This window comes from Eumetopias jubatus, unplaced genomic scaffold, assembly GCF_037043125.1.
Source record: "Eumetopias jubatus isolate StellerSeaLion01/CBP00866 unplaced genomic scaffold, mEumJub1_p1.0 scaffold_30, whole genome shotgun sequence".
NCBI classification, from domain to species: domain Eukaryota; kingdom Metazoa; phylum Chordata; class Mammalia; order Carnivora; family Otariidae; genus Eumetopias; species Eumetopias jubatus.
In genome coordinates, this window is record NW_028274836.1 from 764,033 (window position 1) to 787,872 (window position 23,840).

Consider the following 23,840-nt stretch of genomic DNA (forward strand, 5'->3'; position numbering starts at 1 on the left):
GAACAGATCTATCTATATGTAGAAACTTGATATGTAATAAAGAAGTGACCATAATTCAATGGGAAAAGAGCAAATGAAGTTAAAGTTGCAAAATCTGACTCACTATTTGGAGAGAAAAAAAAAGTAAAACCCCTACTTCATGCTTTATTCACTGGAAAATAAAGATCTAAATAAGAAAGTCAGCCAGAGAAAATTTAGAGAAATAGCTTTGTCACCTAACAGTGGACGAAAATATAGGAGCCTTCACAGGAGAATGAAGACCCAAAGAATCCCATAGATGAGCAACAGTTAGAATGCTGCATCGCATCCCCTTAATCCCCTCTGAAAACGTCGAAAAGTTCCTGGGCACAGCATGGGCTCACTTTTAAGATGGAAAGGAGTCCTATAGAAGACCTCTCTCAAGTAAGGAGAGAAGGCCAGTGGGCTTTGGAGTCTTGTTTGGTTTATTTCTAGGGATTTAAATTACCTTTTCCTACTGTGAAACTACAATCCTTTAACCTAAATTTCAAAACTTGTAAAATTTGGAATAACATCTCCTTTATAGGCTCATTAGGAGTTAAGACCAACTATATAACATGCTTGGCACCCTTCAATAACTTCATAAATGTCATTTCCCTTCCTCATTAATTCCATTGGACTAGAGTGACTGAGAATAAAATCTGGAGAGCCTTTGGTACAAGTCCTGTGGCTCTTTTGTTGCTTGGCTGACCTGGGGTAATGGCTGGGTCTGGAGACAGTGAAACACTTTGTCATAGAAAATGAAGGTGACTCATGATGTAGAATGAGTGTCTATTTCTTCTCAGTTCTGTTTCCTTCATCTCGTACATTTGTTGAGGATCTGACAGCCAAGGTGGAAATTGGGAATTTCCCAACTCAGTATCACCTCACGTAAAATCCATCCCTGTTCTCCCTGCTTCTGTGTCTCCTCCATCTCCATATACATACAGTATATTCCAAGATTCTCTAATGATGGAGAGCTCTTTGGGAGATACCAGGAGTAACTTTAAATTTCATTTGGGGAAATAGTCTTAGCCTTCTCTTATACCACATCAGTGATCTAAATGACTGACAAACATCAAGATGAATCATTGGAAATGCATTTACTTTAACTGAAACTTTTTTTTTTCCATTTTGGTTGTTCCTGACAAATTTCAGCCCTTTACCATCTATTGCTTGGTATATTTTAAGTTTCTTAACTTCTCCATTTTTGTCTGTCATTCCATCTCATTCACAGAGGACAGACATTTGTCCCTAAAATATGAGCCACATTACATCTTTCTACAATTCACAAATATCCAGTGAATCACTAGTTCCTATGGGCCTTTGAAGACTGCAACATCAAATACCAAACTTCATTTCCAACTTCTTTTCCTGTTGGCTCTATTCTTGAACAATATGCTTCTTATTGACAGCTAATTGTCATTCCATCAGATATTTCAAACTCTTATACATTTTCACATATTGTCCCTTCAGTCTAGAAAGTCTTTTCTGACTTTCATTAGCTTGTTAAACATTTGCAGCACAATGCATACAGCAATTCCTTAAACGTGACCTTCCTTCTGGCCATTTCAAATCAGAATTACATTCATTATTCCTCTTGTTTCTAGAGCACATTCTCTGTGCTTCTACCTAAAATACATTAACTTCCTTTTTCTTTTGCCCTTCAAAGATTTTATTTATTTGAGAGAGAAAGAGAGAGAGCATGGCAAAGAGCAGAGGGGGAGGAAGAGGAAGAGGGAAAGAATCCCAAGTAGAATCTGTGCTGAGCATGGAGCCCAACCCAGGGCTCAATCTCAGGACCCTGAGACCAGGACCTGAGCCAAAGAAACCAAGAGCTGGATGCTTACCTGACTGAGCCATCCAGGCATCCTGTAACATGCCCTTTAATCTCACTACATCTTTCAAAGAACAGAATTTTTATGGGTGATGGGCATTAACACATTAACTTCTGCCTTAGCTGAAAAAAGAGGTTATTGTGGTATAGTGGAAATGACACATGACCTGACATCAGAAATTTTACCCTCATACTCACTTCACAGTATATTAGATATATTAAATCATCATGCCATAAACCCCGAAAAAAAGGGAAGACAGAAATTACACTGTAACTTCATCACGTAATAGCAAAAAAGACCTTGACAAGTGTTCATCTTCTCTTAGCTATGTAATTTTTCTTAAGTTACAGCTTAGTGATTAAGTGCAGTGTTTCTTGAAAGGGCTTCTTTTTTTTTTTTAAATCAACATCCACTGAGATCTCTTCTCTAATTTTTTTCTTAAGGCCAAGAGTGCTCATATAGATTTTCCAAAAATATTGATTAATCCCAAAGAGAGGAAAGCACTTTCCATCAAAATGCATGTTTGAATTCAACTCTTTGAGCACAATTATGTTGTTTTCCCTCCATCTCCAAGGAAGACACACAGATGACCAATAGGTATATGAAAACATACTCAACATAAATAATTATGAGTGAAATGCTGATCAAAAACACAATGAGTTATTATTTCATACCTGTTAGGAGGGCTGTTATCAAAAAATTAAAAAATAATAGGTGTTGGTAATGGTATGAAGAAATTAAAACTCTCGTGCACTGTTGGTAGGAATGCAAATGGTACAGGTACTAGGAAAAACAGCATGAATCCTCCTCAAAAATTAAAAATAGAATAACTATATGAACCAGCAATCCTGTTCCTAAGTATATATGCAAAGAATCAAAATCAAGATCTTAAAGACCTGTCTGCACATCCATGGTCACCATAGCATTATTTACTAATAACCAAGACATGGAAACAACCCAAATGTCTCTCCATAGATAAACGGATAAAGAAAATGTGGCATATACATACAGTGGAAAGTTAGTCAGCCATAAAAAAGAAGGAAATACTACCATTTGCAACTACATGAATGAACCTTACAGATATTATGCTTAAATGAGTTAATCTGGTGACAGGAGAACAAATACTGAATTACCTCACTTATATGTGAAATTGAATAGAGTCAAACTCTTAGAAGCAGAAAATGGAGTGGTGGCTGCCAAGGGCTAGGGAGTTGTTGCCTAATGCATACAAAGTTTGTTATGTTGCATGAATAGTTTCCAAAGATCTGCTGTACAACATAGTGCCTATAATTTAGAATACTGTGCACTTCAAAATATGTTAAAAGGGTAGATCTCATGTTGAGTGTTCTTATCACACACACACATGAACACAAGGAAATTGAAAGTAATGGATATGTTTAATACCTTGATTGTAGTGATGATATCACAGGAGTTCACATATGTCCAAACTCAACAAAATGTATCCTTTAACTAGGAGCAATTTTTTGTCACCAATTATACCTCAGTAAAACTTAGAGGGGGGAAAAAAACAAAACGAACTCAGGATAATCAGGGTGGGATGTGGAGTGGCCAAGTAGTGAACCAACTCATTTCATTAACCTCATATACTCCTCTCCTTTTCACCCCACTACACACCATGCTCAGACTCTTTTCGGGGTCTTCACGTACGGTCTTTTGTCTGGAAGCTAATCCCTCAGATCCTTGCCTAACCTGCTCATTCTTAATTATCCAGGTCTCTCCTCAGAAGTCAGGTCTCCATAGTATCACACCCTCCCTTCTGCTATGTTTCAGTCATAGTCCTTATGACCAACTGATTTATATGATTTATATAACTGTTTGCAACCCCTTCATCCTGCTAGAATAAGTTCCATGAGGTGGAATTTTTCCAACCTGTTCTCAATCATACCTACAGTGCACTGAATGAGATTCCTTGAGAACCACATAATTCCTGTGACTGGTTCATTGAAACAAAATATATAGCTCAAGAACCTGAAAACAAGTTCAACTTCAAAGCACTATAAGTAGTTAAATAACAGCTAATACTGGTTAATCACCTACCATGTTCTTGCTAACATAAATGCATTGTTTCATTTTATCTTCACAAAATCTAGGATCTGGTAATATTCATATCCTTACTTTGGGTATGGGTATATAGAATCAGAGAAACCAAGGAATGTATCCTGTACTACAGGAAAAGCAGGATGAGATTTCACAGGTGAACTTTTATTGGAAACTCTCTATTTCCCTTTTATCTAATTGTATGAGCTCCAAGCAATGCTGCTAACCTGCCTTCCAAAGTTCACCAATGATCTACTCAAAGAATACAAGAACACTAATTCAAAGGGATACATGCACCTCTATGTTTATTGCAACATTATTTACAATAATCAGACTATGGTAGCAGCCCAAGTATTCATCAACTGATGAATGGATAAAGAAGATGTGGTGTATATGTACAATGGAATATTGCTCAGCCATAAAAAAGAATGAATTCTTGCCATTTGCAACAACATGAATGGAGCCAAAGAGTATAATGCTAAGCAAAATAAGCCAGTCAGAGAAAAACAAATATCAAATGATTTCACTCATATGTGGAATTTAAGAAACAAAACAAATGAGCAAAGGGAAAAAAATAAGAGAGACAAATCAAGAAACAGATTCTTAACAACAGAAATAAAATTGTTTTGTAATATAAAAGCATTACTAAGGACCAATCAAATAATAATAATAATAATAATATTTACCAATAAAAGGAGTGCTCTACACAGAAATTACCTATATTTTACTTACTGGGAATAAAAGATCTCCATCACCAGTTAGTAAATATATCCAACTATGCAATTCACATTTATTTATTTACTTACTTACCTATTGATTGAATGATTGATTCCACAATCATAGTACATGAGGGTAATAACAACAACCACATCATATAGTAGTTATGAAAAATAATGAGATAATCCTGTGAAATTCTTAACACTATGTGGACAGAGAGAAAGCCTGAAATCATAATCACTTGTTATTATCAATGCAAGTTGAATACTGTGTTCAGTCCTGTGAATTCCTTGAGTGCCACTGAATCTGGCTGCTGTAAAGTGTGTGGGAATGTTGGACTGTGGAGGTCTCATTCACAGATACCTATGGTGAGACCTCCTGAATCAATGTCCTCCTCTTTCCTCTTTGTGTCTGTATGGATTTTAAAATAGAACTGAAACCGGTATCACACTGTATGTTAACTAACTGGAATTTAAATAAAAACTTAAAAAACAAATAGAACCAAAACCCAGCAAATGGACTTCTCCAAAAAGTCAGGCCTAGAACCCTAAGCAGAGAGCAATGACTGAAGAGCAGAATGAGAAGGGGTCTTTGCAACTGCAAATGTGAGCAAACCAAAACATTTCCATCTCTCTGAGTCTAAATGGCTTCACTCCAATATGGTTGAATTGAAGTAGCATCCTCTTGCTGCTTAAATGTTTATAAAGTAAAAGTCCATGGTTGTTCCCAAAGACCGCCATCTCTATCAGAATATGGTAACAGATGTATGTCAGAAAATTTAACAATCAATTCAGAAAGGGAGATAATTAAAAATGGAAAGTTCCTTTAAGTCTCTGTATTCTGAAGCAGATCATTTTGTCCTCTGCTTCCCTCAAATGAGAATTACATATGCTTCTTCATACTAGCCAAAAATCATTTATAGAAAAACTTCTTTCCATAGAGCATAAGCACAAGTTTCAGGGATGCTCAAGTTTTAAAGGCACTGTCATTGTAATCAAAGGATTCATAATCTAATGGCACTAGGTAGAATGTGGTTAGTGTCATAAACGTTTATAAACCATTTACAAGTCATAAAAATGTGAAAGAATAATTTCTGGCAAAGATCAGGAAGATGTCACATTTGGCCCAGGCATTGCAGAATGAATATTTTGACAAGTAAAGATGATTGAAAATGTACTTTGGAGTAAGAGTTTTGATAGCCAGTGCACAAAAGCTTGCAATCAAAAGGTAAACCAGTGGTCAGATTGATAAGGGTATAGGGTATGCAACATATTTATGGTAGAAAGGGCAGGAAAGTATATTTAACCATATTAATTTTACTTTCTTTAAGTCCCTGCTTTGTGCTAAGTTCTAGAGAGACATAGGGACTGCAAAGATATATTCAAGGCAACAATTACCCTTGAGAGATTCTCTACTAAACAGAAAACAACTGATTAAAGGCTCATTGCTAAGCCAGGCAGTGGAGCCAATGCCCAAAGTGAGAAGAGAACAAGAAGGAGGGAGTTATTAAAACAGAATATATAAGACCTTAAATTCCAAAATAAGTGGTCTACAGTTTACATGTTAAGTAGTGGGAAATGGATGTACCCTGAAACACAGAAGTAATGTGATTAGAGTTTTGCCATGGGTAGATCAATCTAGTTGTGTTAAAGAACACAACAGAATGGCCAAAAGCTACATTAAAAGGTCCTCGACATCAATAATCATCAGGGAAATGCACATCAAAACTACAATGAAATATCACCTCACGCCTGTGAGATGGCTACCATCAAAAAGAGAAGAGGTATTAAGTGTTGGCAAGGAAGTGAAGAAAAGGAAACCCTTTTATACTATTGGTAGAAACATAAATTGATTTAGCCACTATGGAAAACAATTTTTAAATTAAAAATGGAACTACCATATGATCCAGCAATCCCACTTCTGGATATACAGCCAAAGGAAATGAATACAGAATATCAAAGAAATATCTGCACTACCATGTTTATTGCAAAATTACTCACAATAGCCAAGATATGGAAACAATCTAAGCATCTGTCAATAGATGAATGAATAAAGAAGATGTGGCAGAATCAAAAGGAATGAAATCTTGCCATTTGCAATGACGTGGATAGAACTAGAGGGTGTTATGCTGAGCGAGATAAGTCAATCAGAGAAAGACATATATCATATGACCTCACTGATATGAGGAATTCTTAATCTCAGGAAACAAACTGAGGGTTGCTGAAGTGGTGGGGGGTGGGAGGGATGGGGTGGCTGGGTGATAGACATTGGGGAGGGTATGGTGAGCGCTGTGAATTGTGCAAGACTGTTGAATCACAGACCTGTACCTCTGAAACAAATAATACATTATATGTTAAAAAAAGAAGAAGAAGAAGATAGTAGGAAGGGAAGAATGAAGAGGAGAAATCAGAGGGGGCAATGAAGCATGAGAGACTATGGACTCTGAGAAACAAACTGAGGGTTCTAGAGGGGAGGGGGAGATGGGTTAGCCTGGTGATGGGTATTAAAGAGGGCACATTCTGCGTGGAGCACTGGGTGTTACGCACAAACAATGAATCATGGTACACTACATCAATAGCTAATGATGTAATGTATGGTGATTAATATAACATAATAATTTTTAAAAATGTGGTGTATATGTAAAAAAATAAAATAAAATGAAGGTGAAAAAGTTTATTTTATTTTTTTAAAGATTTTTATTTATTTATTGAGAGAGAGAATGGTAGAGAGAGAGCATGAGAGGGAGGAAGGTCAGAGGGAGAACCAGACTCCCTGCCGAGCAGGGAGCCCAATGCGGGGCTCGATCCGGGGACTCCAGCATCATGACCCGAGCCGAAGGCAGTCGCCCAACCAACTGAGCCACCCAGGCACCCAGAAGGTGGAAAAGTTTAAAAAAAAACAAGATGTAGCAGATAGATGATAGATTAGGTAGAAAATAGATAGATGATAGATGATTGATGATAGATAGATATGATGGATAGAATATGCCCATGTATATTATTCAGCCATGAAAAAAAAAAGAAATCCTGCCATTTGTGACAACATGGCATGTCATGAACTTGAGGGCATTATGCTAAGTGAAATAAGTCAGACAGAGAAAGACAAATATCACTTCTATGTGGAATTTTAAAAAGCTGAACTTTTAGGAACAGAGAGTAGAACAGGGCTGGAGGTGGAAAAATTAGGGAGATATTGTTTAAGGGTACAAACTTGCAACTAGTAGATACATAAGTCTTGGAGTTCTAATGCACAAAACAGTGATTATAATCAACAACATTGTATTGTAAATTTCAAACTTGCTAAGGAACTAGATCTTAATTATTCCAAGCACAAAAAAGAAGTGATAATTTATGTGATGTGATAGAAGTGTTGGCTAATACTATGGTAGTACTCATATTATAATATATAAATGTATCAAATCAACAAATTGTGCACTTTAAACTTATACAATGTTATATGTCAATTATATCTTAATTTTAAAAATCTAGTCTTGTTATATAATTATAATTAGACTGGAAGGAGGTAGAGTAAATGGATGGGAGAGTGAGGCGCTATAAAGAAAATCCTTTAAGATTAAGCAAGCCATAAGAAGAATGTCTGTTATCCATATCTATTCTATGACTTCAAAAGCATTTGAGGGGCACCTGGGTGGCTCAGTCGGTTGAGTGTCTGCCTTTGGCTCAGGTCATGATCCTCCTGGGATCAAGCCCCACATCAGGCTCCTGCTCAGGAGGGAGCCTGCTTCTCCCTCTCCCCCTGCCTGTCACTCCTTCTGCTGGTGCACTCTCTCTCTCTGTCAAATAAATAAATAAAATCTTAAAAAAAAAAAAAAGCATTCAAAGATGAGGAAGGCTAAAAATCACCAAGAGAAAGCACTACTTAAATCAAAAGCATTTGAGTACATTGTTTTGCATCCATAATTTTCAAGAACCTGACTGTTTATTCTCATGCAGATCCCATGAAGTTGATGAATAGGAAGATAAACCATACACCCAGATGAGGATAGAAAGGTATAGAAAGATTCAAGTGACTACAGACTAGGGTTTCTGGATAAAATGCAGAATGACAGTTAAATTTGAATTTCAGATAAACAACAATTTGTTTAGTGTAAGTATGGCCCATGCAATAATGCTCCAAATATTGAATAAGGCATACTTACACTAAAAAAAAAAAAAAAAAGTTTGTTTATCTGAAATTCAAATCTGACTTGGCAACCTGTATTTTTATTTTCAAAATCTGGCAACCTACCATGGTTCCAAAGAAAGGCAAAAGAGTGAGTAAACTGAGGTGGTGAGGGGTCACTGTGTGTTCTTAAAGAATGTTTTCTTCAGGTTCAAACCTCTTAAAGCACCACAGTCTTGCTGTTCCAAATGCATACACCCAGTCTCCCACTCCCTGTTCTTCCAACAAAGAACAGCTTCAGACTCACCTGAATTCTCTCAGGAGATAATTCCCCATTCTCTCACTGTGACTCTGCTTTTCAGCTCCGGAGTTTTACTCCACTTTCACCAATGATGGGCACAATATGAGGCAGGACGTGGCATCTGACCACTGACTTGTGCTGCTACCAACCATGAGCTGCCAAGGAATGGGCATGCTAGAGAAGGCAGGAAACATTCTGAAGGGGAGGGGAAAAGAAAAAGGCACATGGGTAAAAAAAAAAAAAAATCAGGCTGAAACATGAGAGAATAAATCTAACACTCCAGGTTCACCTTTCTTTCAAGGAAACTCCAGGATTGGAGAATCAGAAGAGGGAGGGACTTTCCGGTTCTTCAGAAATCTTAGATCTCCAGAATACCGATATTTTGTCCTCTTCCAAACACACAAAAAGAAACCTCTTGTAGGAAAACTTAAAAAAGAAAAAGATAAAGAAAAGTTAGAAATAAAATGTGTTTGTTCCTCAGGTTATAAACATCAAATCAAATATAAAGGTCTCTCCTAAAAGGTCTGATACTCAAAAAATAACAATAACAAAATGGGAAAGAAAGAGAAAAAGAGTATGAAAATAGAAGAGTATTGATGTTATACAAGCTAGGTAAAGGAGTAATTGTTCTTCCTGTTGTTGTTCCAAGGCTAGCACTGCAATGGGGAAGGAGACAGAGCCTGACAGACCTATCTCCACCATCTGTTCCCCCGCTTCCTCCCCTACACTACCCACCAGAGCCACAGGGCACAAGCTGGCTGCAGTGATAATTTCATGCAGGCGATTAGCTGACTGCTGACCCTGAGCTGTTGCTGTTGGGGGAATGTAACAGTTTATTCATATTGTCTCTCACCCAATGGAGTGCAGAACAGATTAAAACTTTTCCAGTTTTTATCTCACATGAAAATGATTTGCTGAACTCAAAAATTATATGCTCATCTATCCCAACATTTTGTTTTGTTCTGTTTTTAAACCAAATGTAGATACCGAGTCTGAGGAAGTTTGTTAGGGCTACCCATTGGCAGTGCTCAGGGTCTCAAATGCTTTGCAGTCATTTCTAAATTTTGTAGTACTATTTTTGTTTCAATCATAGCATGGAGAAAAAAAGCATTTGAAGCAGGAATGTCACAAACCCATGCTGGGTTTATGCTTTACCTAACTCATATTTGTGAACCTATGTACTAAAACCCTGCATCCCAAACTTTCACATTTTACCAATCCTCAGAGGACTCTTAAACGCTAATCCTGATTCTGTCAAACTAGGTTCAACATTCTGCCTTTTTAACAAGCTCCCAGAAGATACCACTCTTGCTCTTCCTTTGAGTAGCTAGACACTAGACCAGCAGTCCTCAAAGCATAGTCCCAGACTGGTGGCATCGGTTTCACCTGAACTTATTAAAAATACAAATTCTCAGGTCCTAACTCACACACACCTGCTGAATCAGAAACTCTGGGAGCAGAATCCTCTTGTTGCCTGCTAAAAGCACTACAGTCAGCTTTCTCTTGTTCTGATTACTCATGAATAAAGTCATTAATCCACAAATGCTCAGTTAAGTAGGTCCCTGTTGGGTCTCAGACACTAAATGATAGAGATGTGGTACTCAGAACGCTTTTAGTTTCTTCAGCCTCTTTAACTCCCCTTTCTGCTCACGCTAGCATGAATCTATCTGGGAAAGGACAAGACTTTAATTCCACTACCAATGTCTAACCAATGGACATCCTGGAACTCGTCTTCTTCTGTGGGATGGATAAGATATAAGGAAGTGAGTTTTAGTGAACTGTAGAGTATTCTGCAGGGATGGTGGCAGTGACTATTCACTAAGCACAATAGATATGCACACGTCCAACTTCATCTGGACTCTCAGTGCCATGTAGAAGAGACAGTAGTCCTTTCAATGCCAGTGTCTCAACTTACCCACGGGATGCAGGTCATTTATATCTCTACAGGAGTTCTCTCTGCTAATATCTTCTACTTGTTTGCTACTCTGTTTGGTCTCACTACTTAGTCTTCTGCCCATCAAGAAGTTCAGGTTTTACACAAAATACGCTGGTGACTCTGATACTCAAAGAACTATCATCTCAATGTGGGCTTTTAAAGTCAGGAATTTTGAATGGGAAAAATCTGTAGTTAAGAATACTCCATCTAGCAAGGTCATCATTCAGAAAAGAGAGAGAAAGAGTTTCCCAGGCAAACAAAAACTAAAGGAGTGTGTGACTTCTAAACCAGCCCTCTAAGAAATACTAAGCAGACTCTTTGAATGGGAAGGACAAGAAACAACAAAGACTACAAAGGAACAGAGAAAATCTGTAGAAACCATTACAAAACAAGTAATAGAATGGCACTAAATATGCGTCTATCAATAATTACTCTGATAATAAAGAGACTAAATGCTCCACTCAAAAGAATCGATAAGAAAACAAGGCCCATCCATATGCTGCCTACAAGAGATTCAAGTTAGACCTAAAGACACCTGCAGATTGAGAGTGAGGGGGTGGAGAACCATCTATCATGCTAATGGACATCAAAGGAAAGCCAGAGTAGCAAATACTTACATCAGACCAACTAGATTTTAGACCAAAGACTAACAACAGATGAAGGGTACTGTATCATAATAAAGAGGACTATCCAAAAGGATCTAACAACTGTAACTATTTATGCCCCTATTTTGAGGCATCCAAATATATAAAACAATTAATAACAAACATGAAGGAACACAGTCATAATAATACAATCATAGCAGGGGATTTTTAATGCCCTGCTTACAGCAATGGATAAATCATCCAAGCAGAAGATCAGCAAGGAAACAATGGTTTTGAATGACAAACTGGACCACATGGACTTAAAAGATATATTAAGAGTATTTCATTCTAAAGCAGCAGACTACACGTTCTTTTAAAGTGCCCATGGGACATTCTCCAGAATAGATCACATACTAGGTCACAAATCAGGCCTCAAGAAGCACAAAAATATTTAGATCATACCATGCATATTTTCTGACCACAATAATGGGAAGCTTGAAATCAACCACAAGGAAAAATTTGGAAAGACCACAAATATATGAAGGTTAAAGGACATCCTACTAAAGAATGAATAAGCCAACCAAGTTGGACATTTCCTGGTTGGAAATTAAAGAGGAAATAAATACATGGAAACAAATGGAAATGAAAACATTATGGTCCAAAACCTCTGGGATACAGCAAGTGGTCTTAAGAGGGAATTATATAGCAATACAGGCCTACCTCAAGAAGCAAGAAAAATCACAAATAAACAAACTAACTGTACACCTAAAGGTTAAGCTAGGCAAAAAAAAAAAAAAAAAAACCACCTATGGACAACAGAAGAAAAATAATAAAGATCAGAGCAGAAATAAATGATATAGAAACAAACAAAACAAAAACAAACAAAAACAAACAAACAAACAAACAAAAACCCACTGTAGAATAGATCAATGAAATCAGGAGCTGGTTCTTTGAAAAAGATAATAAAATTGATAAACCACTACCAGACTTATCAAAAAGAAAAGAGAAAGCACCTAAGTAAATAAAATCACAAAGGAGAGGCAAGATGGCGGAGGAGTAGGAGACCTAGATTTCGTCTGGTCTCAGGAATTCAGCTGAGTAGGGATCAAACCATTCTGAACACCTACGAACTCAACAGAAGATCAAAGAAAAGAATAGCAACAACTCTCTGAACAGAGAAGCGACCACTTTCTGGAAGGTAGGACTTGCGGAGAAGTGAATCCGAGGCGATATTCGGGAGGATAGACGGCGGGGGAGGGGGCCTCCGTCAGCCACTTCTGGCAAGTGCTAGAGCCGCGGAGCACAAAATCGGACCTTTTAGAAGCCGGCTCCGTGGAGGGACGTCGCTCCAGTGGCTAAGCGGGGGGTGGAGCCCTCGCGGGACAGTGGGGTCTCAGGACCCTTGGGGTCACAGAAAGACCGGGGGAGCCTGAGTGCGCCAGAGCTCCCAGGTATCGGAGCGGGGAAGCCGGCTGCAGAGACGGAGCCGAGGCGCGGGCTCTCAGCTCGGGGTGGCCATAAACTGTGATCCGCGGCCCAGTCGGGCCACTGCTCCTGCAGCAGGGACCCAACAAGCAGCAGATCCGGGGAGACTCCCCTTCCTTCCCAGGGAGGAGCGGCGCAGGAACGCACCGCAGGGATCTGCTGGGTTTGGGGACTCCACACGGGGTCGGGTGCCAGAGATACAAACGCTCGGTCACAGGCCGGGTGAGCACGGAGTGCTGCCGGAGACCAGGGACAAGGGAGTGACTGAGTGCTTTTCTCTGGGGGCGCACTGAGGAGCGGGGCCCCGAGTTCTCAGCTCCTCCGGGCGGAGATTGGGAGGCCACCATTTTTGCCCTGGTCCTCCAAGGCTGTACCGAGAGCTTGCAGGGAACAAAAGCTCCCGAGAGCAAACTCGAGCAGCTTGCTTAGCCCGGACCGACAAGGGCGGGGCAATTCACCCTCCAGCAAAGACATTTGGAAACCACAGCAACAGGCCCCTCCCCCCAGAAGAGCAGCATGAACAGCCAGCAAGCCAAGACCAAGTTTACCAATCAAGGAGAACGGGAGAACTCCAGCGCTAGGGGAATACTGCACATAGAATTCATGGCTTTTTTTTACCATGATTCATTAGTTCATCAAAGTTAATTTTTGTTAACTGTTTTTTTTTTCTTTTTCTTTTTCCCTTTTTCAACCAACATCTTATCAATCTCTTTAAAAAAAAAAACATTTTTTATTTTTCATTTTTAGAGTCATATTTTATCCCTTCATAGTAGTTAGCCTTATTTTTGGCATATATATATAAGTAGTTCTCTCTTTAAAATTTTGAGATACAGTTTCTTCTAACAGTAAAAATATACCCTAAATCACTAGTGTATGGCTCTGTTCTAGTCTCCTGCCTGATCACATTCTCTCCCTTTTTTCTTTCTTTTTTTTTTTAAATCTTCTTTCTTTTTTCAAACAACTTCTTATCTTATCAAGTCCTTTTATAAAATCTATTATAATTTTCATCTTTACAGTCATCTTCTATCCCTTCATTGTATCAACCCTTATTTTGTACATATATGTCTTTCTTCGTTTAAAATTTTAGGAGGCACTTTTTTCTAACAGACCAAAATACTCCCAAAATCTAGTGTGTGGCACTGATCTATGCACTAGCCTGATCATATTTGATCACATTCTGCTTTTTTTTGTATTGTTCTGTTTTTGTTTTTACCTTTTTTTTTCTTTTTTTTTTTCTCTATTTCTTTTTTCTTTCTTTCCCTTTCTTTTCCCCTGGTTTCAGGTCTTTTCTGATTTGTATACAGTATATTTACTGGGGACGCTGTAAACCTGTTAGCATTTTGTTCTCTCATTCATCTATTCTCCTCTGGACAAAATGACAAGAAGAAAAAAATCACCTCAGCAAAAAGAACAAGAGGTAGTACCGTCAGCCAGGGACCTACTCAATAAGGACATTAGTACGATGTCGGACCTAGAGTTCAGAATCATGACTTTAAAGATACTAGCTGGGCTTGGAAAAACCGTGGAAGTTATTAGAGAAACTCTTTCTGGAGAAATAAAAGAACTAAAATCTAACAAAGTCGAAATCAAAAAGGCTATTGATGAGGTGCAATCAAAAATGGGGGCACTAACTGCTAGGATAAATGAGGCAGAAGAGAGAATCAGTGATATAGAAGACCAAATGATGCAAAGTAAAGAGGCTGAGAAAAAGAGGGAGAAACAACTACAGGACCACGAGGGCAGAATTCGAGAGATAAGTGATTCGATAAGACGAAACAACATTAGAATAATTGGGATCCCAGAAGAAGAAGAAAGACAGAGAGGGGCAGAAGGTATATTGGAGCAAATAATAGCAGAGAACTTCCCTAATGTGAGGAAGGAAACAGGCATCAAAATCCAGGAGGCACAGAGAACCCCTCTCAAAATCAATAAAAATAGGTCAACACCCCGACATCTAATAGTAAAACTTACGAGTCTCAGAGACAAAAAGAAAATCCTGAAAGCAGCTCGGGAGAAGAGATATGTAACCTACAATGGTAGAAATATTAGATTGGCAACAGACCTATCCACAGAGACCTGGCAGGCCAGAAAGGACTGGCAAGATATCTTCAGAGCACTAAACGAGAAAAATATGCAGCCAAGAATACTATATCCAGCTAGGCTGTCATTGAAAATAGAAGGAGAGATAAAAAGCTTCCAGAACAAACAAAAACTAAAGGAATTTGCAAACATGAAACCAGCCCTCCAAGAAATATTGAAATGGGTCCTCTAAGCAAAGAGAGAGCCTAAAAGCAGCAAAGATCAGAAAGGAACACAGACAACATACAGTAACAGTCACCTTACAGGCAATACAATGGCACTAAATTCATACCTTTCAATAGTTACCCTGAATGTAAAAGGGCTAAATGCCCCAATCAAAAGACACAGGCTATCAGATTGGATTAAAAAACAAGACCCATCCATATGCTGTCTGCAAGAGACTCATTTTAGACCCAAAGACACCCCCAGATTGAAAGTGAGGGGGTGGAAAACCATTTACCATGCTAATGGACAGCAAAAGAAAGCTGGGGTGGCAATCCTTATATCAGACAAACTAGATTTTAAAACAAAGACTGTAATAAGAGATGAGGAAGGACACTATATCCTACTTAAAGGGTCTATCCAACAAGAAGATCTAACAATTGTAAATATCTATGCCCCTAACATGGGAGCAGCCAATTATATAAGGCAATTAATAACAAAAGCAAAGAAACACATTGACAACAATACAATACTAGTGGGGGACTTTAACACCCCCCTGACTGAAATGGACAGATCATCTAAGCAAAACATCAACAAGGAAATAAAGACTTTAAATGACACACTGGACCAAATGGACTTCACAGACATATTCAGAACATTCCATCCCAAAGCAACGGAATACACATTCTTCTCTAGTGCCCATGGAACATTCTCCAGAATTGATCACATCCTAGGTCACAAATCAGGTCTCAACCGGTACCAAAAGATTGGGATCATTCCCTGCATATTTTCAGACCACAGTGCTTTGAAACTAGAACTCAATCACAAGAGGAAAGTCGGAAAGAACTCAAATACATGGAGGCTAAAGAGCATCCTACTAAAGAATGAATGGGTCAACCAGGAAATTAAAGAAGAATTAAAAAAATTCATGAAAACCAATGAAAATGAAAACACAACTGTCCAAAATCTTTGGGATACAGCAAAGGCAGTCCTGAGAGGAAAGTATATAGCAATACAAGCCTTTCTCAAGAAACAAGAAAGGTCTCAAATACACAACCTAACCCTACACCTAAAGGAGCTAGAGAAAGAACAGCAAATAAATCCTAAACCCAGCAGGAGAAGAGAAATAATAAAGATCAGAGCAGAAATCAATGAAATAGAAACCAAAAGAACAGTAGAACAGATCAACGAAACTAGGAGCTGGTTCTTTGAAAGAATTGACAAGATTGATAAACCCCTGGCCAGACTTATCAAAAAGAAAAGAGAAATGACCCAAATCAACAAAATCATGAATGAAAGAGGAGCGATCACAACCAACACCAAAGAAATACAAACAATTATAAGAACATATTATGAGCTACTCTATGCCAGCAAATTAGATAACCTGGAAGAAATGGGTGCATTCCTAGAGATGTATCAACTACCAAAACTGAACCAGGAAGAAATAGAAAACCTGAACAGACCTATAACCACTAATGAAATTGAAGCAGTCATCAAAAATCTCCCAACAAACAAAAACCCAGGGCCAGATGGCTTCCCAGGGGAATTCTATCAGACATTTAAAGAAGAATTAATACCTATTCTCCTGAAACTGTTCCAAAAAATAGAAATGGGGGGAAAACTTCCAAATTCACTTTATGAGGCCACCATTACCTTGATCCCAAAACCAGAAAAAGATCCCATCAAAAAGGAGAATTACAGACCAATATCCTTGATGAACATGGATGCAAAAATTCTCACCAAAATACTAGCCAATAGGATCCAACAGTACATTAAAAGGATTATTCACCACGATCAAGTGGGATTTATCCCTGGGCTGCAAGGCTGGTTCAACATCCGCAAATCAATCAACGTGATACAATACATTAACAAAAGAAAGAACAAGAATCATATGATCCTCTCAATAGAAGCAGAAAAAGCATTTGACAAAGTACAACATCCTTTCTTGATCAAAACTCTTCAGAGTATAGGGATAGAGGGTACATACCTCAATATCATAAAAGCCATCTACGAAAAACCTACAGCGAATATCATTCTCAATGGGGAAAAGCTCTCTTTCCCCTAAGGTCAGGAACGCGGCAGGGATGTCCACTCTCACCACTGCTATTCAACATAGTATTAGAAGTCCTAGCCACACTGAGGGTTCCAGAGGGGAGGGGGGGAGGGGGATGGGTTAGCCTGGTGATGGGCATTGAGGAGGGCACGTTCTGCATGGAGCACTGGGTGTTATGAACAAACAATGAATCATGGAACACTGCACCAAAAACTAATGATGTTATATATGGTGATTAACATAACAATAAAAAAATTTTAAAAAAAAGAAGTCCTAGCCACAGCAATCAGACAACAAAAAGAAATCAAAGGCATCCAAATCGGCAAAGAGGAAGTCAAACTCTCACTCTTTGCAGATGATATGATACTGTATGTGGAAAACCCAAAAGACTCCACCCCAAAACTGCTAGAACTCATACAGGAATTCAGTCAAGTAGCAGGATATAAAATCAATGCACAGAAATCAGTGGCATTCCTATACACCAACAACAAGACAGAAGAGAGACAAATCAAGGAGTTGATCCCATTCACAATTGCACCCAAAACCATAAGATACCTAGGAATAAATTTAACCAAAGAGGCAAAGGATCTGTACTCAGAGAACTATAAAATACTGAGGAAAGAAATTGAAGAAGACACAAAGAAATGGAAAAACGTTCCATGCTCATGGATTGGAAGAACCAACATTGTGAAGATGTCAATGCTACCTAGAGCAATCTACACATTCAATGCAATCCCCATCAAAATACCATCCACTTTTTTCAAAGAAATGGAACAAATAATCCTAAAATTTGTATGGAATCAGAAGAGACCCCGAATAGCCAGAGGAATATTGAAAAAGAAAAGCAAAGCTGGCGGCATCACAATTCCGGACTTCCAGTTTTATTGCAAAGCTGTCATCATCAAGACAGTATGGTACTGGCACAAAAACAGACACACAGATCAATGGAACAGAATCGAGAGCCCACAAATGGACCCTCAACTCTATGGTCAACTTATCTTTGACAAAGCAGGAAAGAATGTCCAGTGGAAAAATGACAGTCTCTTCAACAAATGGTGTTGGGAAAATTGGACAGCCACATGCAGAAGAATGAAACTGGACCATTTCCTTACACCACACACAAAAATAGACTCCAAATGGTTGAAAGACCTAAACGTGAGACAGGAGTCCATCAAAATCCTAAAGGAGAACACAGGCAGCAACCTCTTCGACCTCAGCCGCAGCAACTTATTCCTAGAAACATCACCAAAGGCACAGGAAGCCAGGGCAAAAATGAACTATTGGGATTTCATCAAGATAAAAAGCTTTTGCACAGCAAAAGAAACAGTCCACAAAACCAAAAGACAACCGATAGAATGGGAGAAAATATTTGCAAATGACATATCAGATAAAGGGCTAGTATCCAAAATCTATAAAGAACTTATCAAACTCAACACCCAAAGAACAAATAATCCAATCAAGAAATGGGCAGAAGACATGAACAGACATTTTTCCAAAGAAGACATCCAAATGGCCAACAGGCACATGAAAAAGTGCTCAACATCGCTCGGCATCAGGGAAATCCAAATCAAAACCTCAATGAGATACCACCTCACAGCCGTCAGAATGGCTAAAATTAACAAGTCAGGGAACGACAGATGTTGGCGGGGATGTGGAGAAAGGGGAACCCTCCTACACTGTTGGTGGGAATGCAAGCTGGTGCAGCCACTCTGGAAAACAGTATGGAGGTTCCTCAAACAGTTGAAATTAGAGCTACCATTCGATCCAGCAATTGCACTTCTGGGTATTTACCCCAAAGATACAAATGTAGGGACCCGAAGTGGTACATGCACCCCAATGTTTATAGCAGCAATGTCCACAATAGCCAAACTGTGGAAAGAGCCAAGATGTCCAACGACAGATGAATGGATAAAGAAGGTGTGGTATATATACACAATGGAATATTATGCAGCCATCAAAAGGAATGAGATCTTGCCATTTGCAACGACGTGGATGGAACTGGAGGGTGTTATGCTGAGTGAAATAAGTCAATCAGAGAAAGACATGTATCATATGACCTCACTGATATGAGGAATTCTTAATCTCAGGAACAAACTGAGGGTTGCTGGAGTGGTCGGGGGTGGGAGGGATGGGGTGGCTGGGTGATGGACATTGGGGAAGATATGTGCTACGGTGAGCGCTGTGAATTGTGTAAGACTGTTGAATCACAGATCTGTACTTCTGAAACAAATAACGCAACATATTTTAAGAAAAAAGAAAAAGAAGAAGATAGCAGGAGAGGAAGAATGAAGGGGAGTAAGTCAGAGGGGGAGACGAACCAGGAGAGATGATGGACTCTGAAAAACAAACTGAGGTTTCTGGAGGGGAGGAGGGTAGGGGGATGGGTTAGCCTGGTGATGGGTATTGAGGAGGGCACATTCTGCATGGAGCACTGGGTGTTATGAACAAACAATGAATCATGGAACAGTACACCAAAACAAATTATGTAATATATGGTGATTAACATAACAATAAAAAAGGAAAAAAATCTCAAAGGAGAGAAGAGAAATAACCAATACCACAGAAATTCAAACAGTTATAAGAGAATATTATGAAAAATTATATGCAAACAAATTTGAAAATCTGGAAGAAATGGATAAATTCCCAGAAACATACAAACTTACAAAGCTGAAACAGGACGGAAAAAATGTGAACAGACCAATAACAAGCAAAGAAATTGAAACAGTAATCAAAAATCTCCCAACAAACAAAAGTATGGGGCCAGCTGGCTTAACAGGGGGAATTCTACCAAATATTTAAAGAGTTAATACCCATTCTTCTCAAACTGTTCCAAAAAACAGAAAAGGACGGAAAACTTCCAAATTCATTCCATGAAGCCAGGATTACCCTGATACCATAACAAGACAAAGACTCCACTATAAAAGACAACAACATCCTAATGAAATTGGAAGCAAAAATTCTCAATAAAATACTACTGAATCAAATCCAACAGTACATTAAAAGAATCATTTACCATGATCAAGTGGGATTTATTCCTGGGCTGCAAGGATGGTTCAATATTCACAAATCAATATGATATACCATATTAATAAAAGAAAGGATAAAAACCACATGATCCTCTCAAAGATGCAGAAAAAGCATTTGACAAAGGACAGCATCCATTCATGATAAAAATCCTCAACAAAGAAGGGATACAGGGAACATACCTCAAAATAGTAAAGGTCATATGCAAAATCCCAGAGCTGTTATTTTGTATATGACAAACGATGCCTAAGTCATGCATTAGAAGAAAAATATTTAAGATTAGAGCAGAGAAAAATGAATTGGATACTAGAAACACAGTAAATCAAATCAGATCAATGAAACTAGGAGCTGGTTCTTTGAAAGAATTAATAAGATCGATAAACCACTGGCAAGACTTACCCAAAGGAAAAGAGAAAGGACGCAAATTAATAAAATTATGAATGAAAGGGGAGAGATCACGACTAACACCAAGGAAATAGAAGCAATTATTAGAAATCATTATCAACAACTATACACCAATAAGTTAAGCAACGTGGAAGAAATGGTTGCCTTCCTAGAAACCTATAAACTGCCAAGACTGAGACAGGAAGAAATGGACAACCTGAATAGGCCAATAACCAGTAACGAGATTGAAGCAGTGATCCAAAACCTCCCAAAAAACAAGAGTCCAGGGCCTGATGGATTCACTGGAGAATTCTACTAAACATTCAAAGAAATAATACCTATTCTCCTGAAGCTGCTTCAAAAAAATAGGAAACAGAAGGAAAACTTCCAAACTCATTCTATGAGGCCAGCATGACCTTAATCCCCTAACCAGGCAAAGACCCCATCAAAAAGGAGAATTTCAGACCAATATCCCTGATGAATATGGATTCTAAACTCAACAAAATCCTAGCGACTAGGATCCAACAATACATTAAAAGGATCATCCACCACGACCAAGTGGGATTTATCCCCGGGATGCAAGGGAGGTTCAACATTCGCAAATCAATCAATGTGATAGAACACATTAATAAGAGGAGGGAGAAGAACCATATGATCCTCTCAATTGATGCAGAAAAGGCATTTGACAACATACAGCATCCTTTCCTGATTTAAACTCTTCAGAGTATAGGGATAGAGGGAACATTCCTCAAGTTCATAAAATCCATCTAAAAAAACCCACAGCGAATATCATGCTCACTGGGAAAAGGCTGGGAGACTTTCCCCTTAAGATCAGGAACACGACAGGGAGGCCCACTCTTGCCACTAGTGTTCAACATAGTACTAGAAGTCCTAGCAACAGTAATCAGACAACAAAAGGGAATAGAAGATATTCAAACTGGCAAAGAAGTCAAACTCTCTCCTTTCGCAAATGACATGATACTTTATGAGGAAAACCCAAAAGACTCCACCCCCAAATTACTAGAAATCATACAGCAATTCAGTAATGTGGCAGGATACAACAGCAATGCACAGAAATCATTTGCTTTCTTTTTTATTTTTGATTCTTTAAATTTTATTGTTATGTTGATCACCATAAATTACATCATTAGCTTTTGATGTAGTGTTCCATGATTCATTGTTTGTGCATAACAGCCAGTGCTCCACGCAGATCGTGACCTCTTTAATACCCATCACCAGGTTGACCCATCCCCCCACACCCTCCCTTCTAGAAACCTCAGTTTGTTTTACAGAGTCCATCGTCTCTCATGGTTCGTCTCCCCCTCAAGTTTCCCCCCCTTCATTCTTCCCCTCCTGCGATCTTCTTTTTTTTTATAACATATATTGCACTATCTATTTCAGAAGTACAGATCTGTGATTCAACAGTCTTGCACAATTCACAGAGCTCACCATAGCACATACCCTCCCCAATGTCTATCACCCAGCCACCCCATCCCTCCCCCCCATCCCCACTCCAGCAACCATCAGTTTGTTTCCTGAGATTAAGAATTCCTCATATCAGTGAGGTCATATGATACATGTCTTTCTCTGATTGACTTATTTCACTCAGCATAACACCCTCCAGTTCCATCCACGTCGTTGCAAATGGCAAGATCTCATTCCTTTTGATGGCTGCATAATATTCCATTGTGTATATATACCACCTCTTCTTTATCCATTCATCTGTCGATGGACATCTTGGCTCTTTCCACAGTTTGGCTATTGTGGACATTGCTGCTATAAACATTGGGGTGCACGTACCCCTTCGGATCCCTACATTTGTATCTTTGGGGTAAATACCCAGTAGTGCAATTGCTGGATCGTATGGTAGCTCTATTTTCAACTTCTTGAAGAACACCCATTCTGTTTTCAAGAGTGGTTGCACAAGCTTGCATTCCCACCAACAGTGTAGGAGAGTTCCCCTTTCTCCACATCCCTGCCAACATCTGTCGTTTCCTGACTTTAATTTTAGCGATTCTGACTGGTGTGAGGCAGTATCTCATGGAGGTTTTGATTTGGATTTCCCTGATGTCAAGCGATGTTGAGCACTTTTTCATGTGTCTGTGGCCATTTGGATGTCTTCTTTGGAAAAATGTCTGTTCATCTCTTCTACCCAATTCTTGATTGGATTATTTGTTCTTTGGGTGTTGAGTTTGATAAGTTCTTTATAGATTTTGGATACTAGCCCTTTATCTGATATGTCATTTACAAATATTTTCTCCCATTCTGTCGATTGTCTTTTGGTTTTGTGGACTGTTTCTTTTGCTGTGCAAAAGCTTTTTATCTTGATGAAGTCCCAATAGTTCATTTTTGCCCTGGCTTCCCTTGCCTTTGGAGATGTGTCTAGGAAGAAGTTTCTGCAGCTGAGGTCGAAGAGGTTGCTGCCTGTGTTCTCCTTTAGGATTTTGATGGACTCCCGTCTCACATTGAGGTCTTTCAAGCATTTGGAGTCTATTTTGTGTGTGGTAAGGAAATGGTCCAATTTCATTCTTCTGCATTTGACTGTCCAATTTTCCCAACACCATTTGTTGAAGAGACTGTCTTTTTCCCAGTGGACATTCTTTCCTGCTTTGTCGAAGATTAGTTGACAGTAGAGTTGAGGGTCCATTTGTGGGCTCTCGATTCTGTTCCATTGATCTATGTGTCTGTTTTTGTGCCAGTACCATACTGTCTTGATGATGACAGCTTTGTAATAGAGCTGGAAGTCCGGAATTGTGATGCCGCCAGCTTTGCTTTTCTTTTTCAACCTTCCTCTGGCTATTCGGGGTCTTTTCTGGTTCCATACAAATTTTAGGATTCTTTGTTCCATTTCTTTGAAAAAAGTGGAAGGTATTTTGATGGGGATTGCATTGAATGTGTACATTGCTCTAGGTAGCATTGACATCTTCACAATATTTGTTCTTCCAATCCATGAGCATGGAACGTTTTTCCATTTCTTTGTGTCTTCCTCAATTTCTTTCATGAGTGTTTTATTGTTTTCTGTGTACAGATCCTTTGCTCTTTTGTTAGATTTATTCCTAGGTATCTTATGGTTTGGGGTGCAACTGTAAATGGGATCAAC

General features: G+C 38.8%; 1 protein-coding gene across 1 annotated transcript in view; it reads right to left on the bottom strand.

The window, feature by feature from the left end:
- GCSAML (germinal center associated signaling and motility like) overlaps positions 1 to 9,456 on the bottom strand; it is a 49,740-nt gene extending 40,284 nt beyond the window's left edge. The window contains exons 1-2 of the mRNA XM_028094979.2: positions 9,323 to 9,456; positions 9,040 to 9,228 (exon numbers count right to left, since the gene is read on the bottom strand). Coding sequence (XP_027950780.1) covers positions 9,040 to 9,068 — 29 coding nt within the window. The 5' untranslated portion in view covers positions 9,069 to 9,228; positions 9,323 to 9,456. The remainder of the gene's footprint in view (positions 1 to 9,039; positions 9,229 to 9,322) is intronic.
- Positions 9,457 to 23,840: the final 14,384 nt, after the last annotated feature.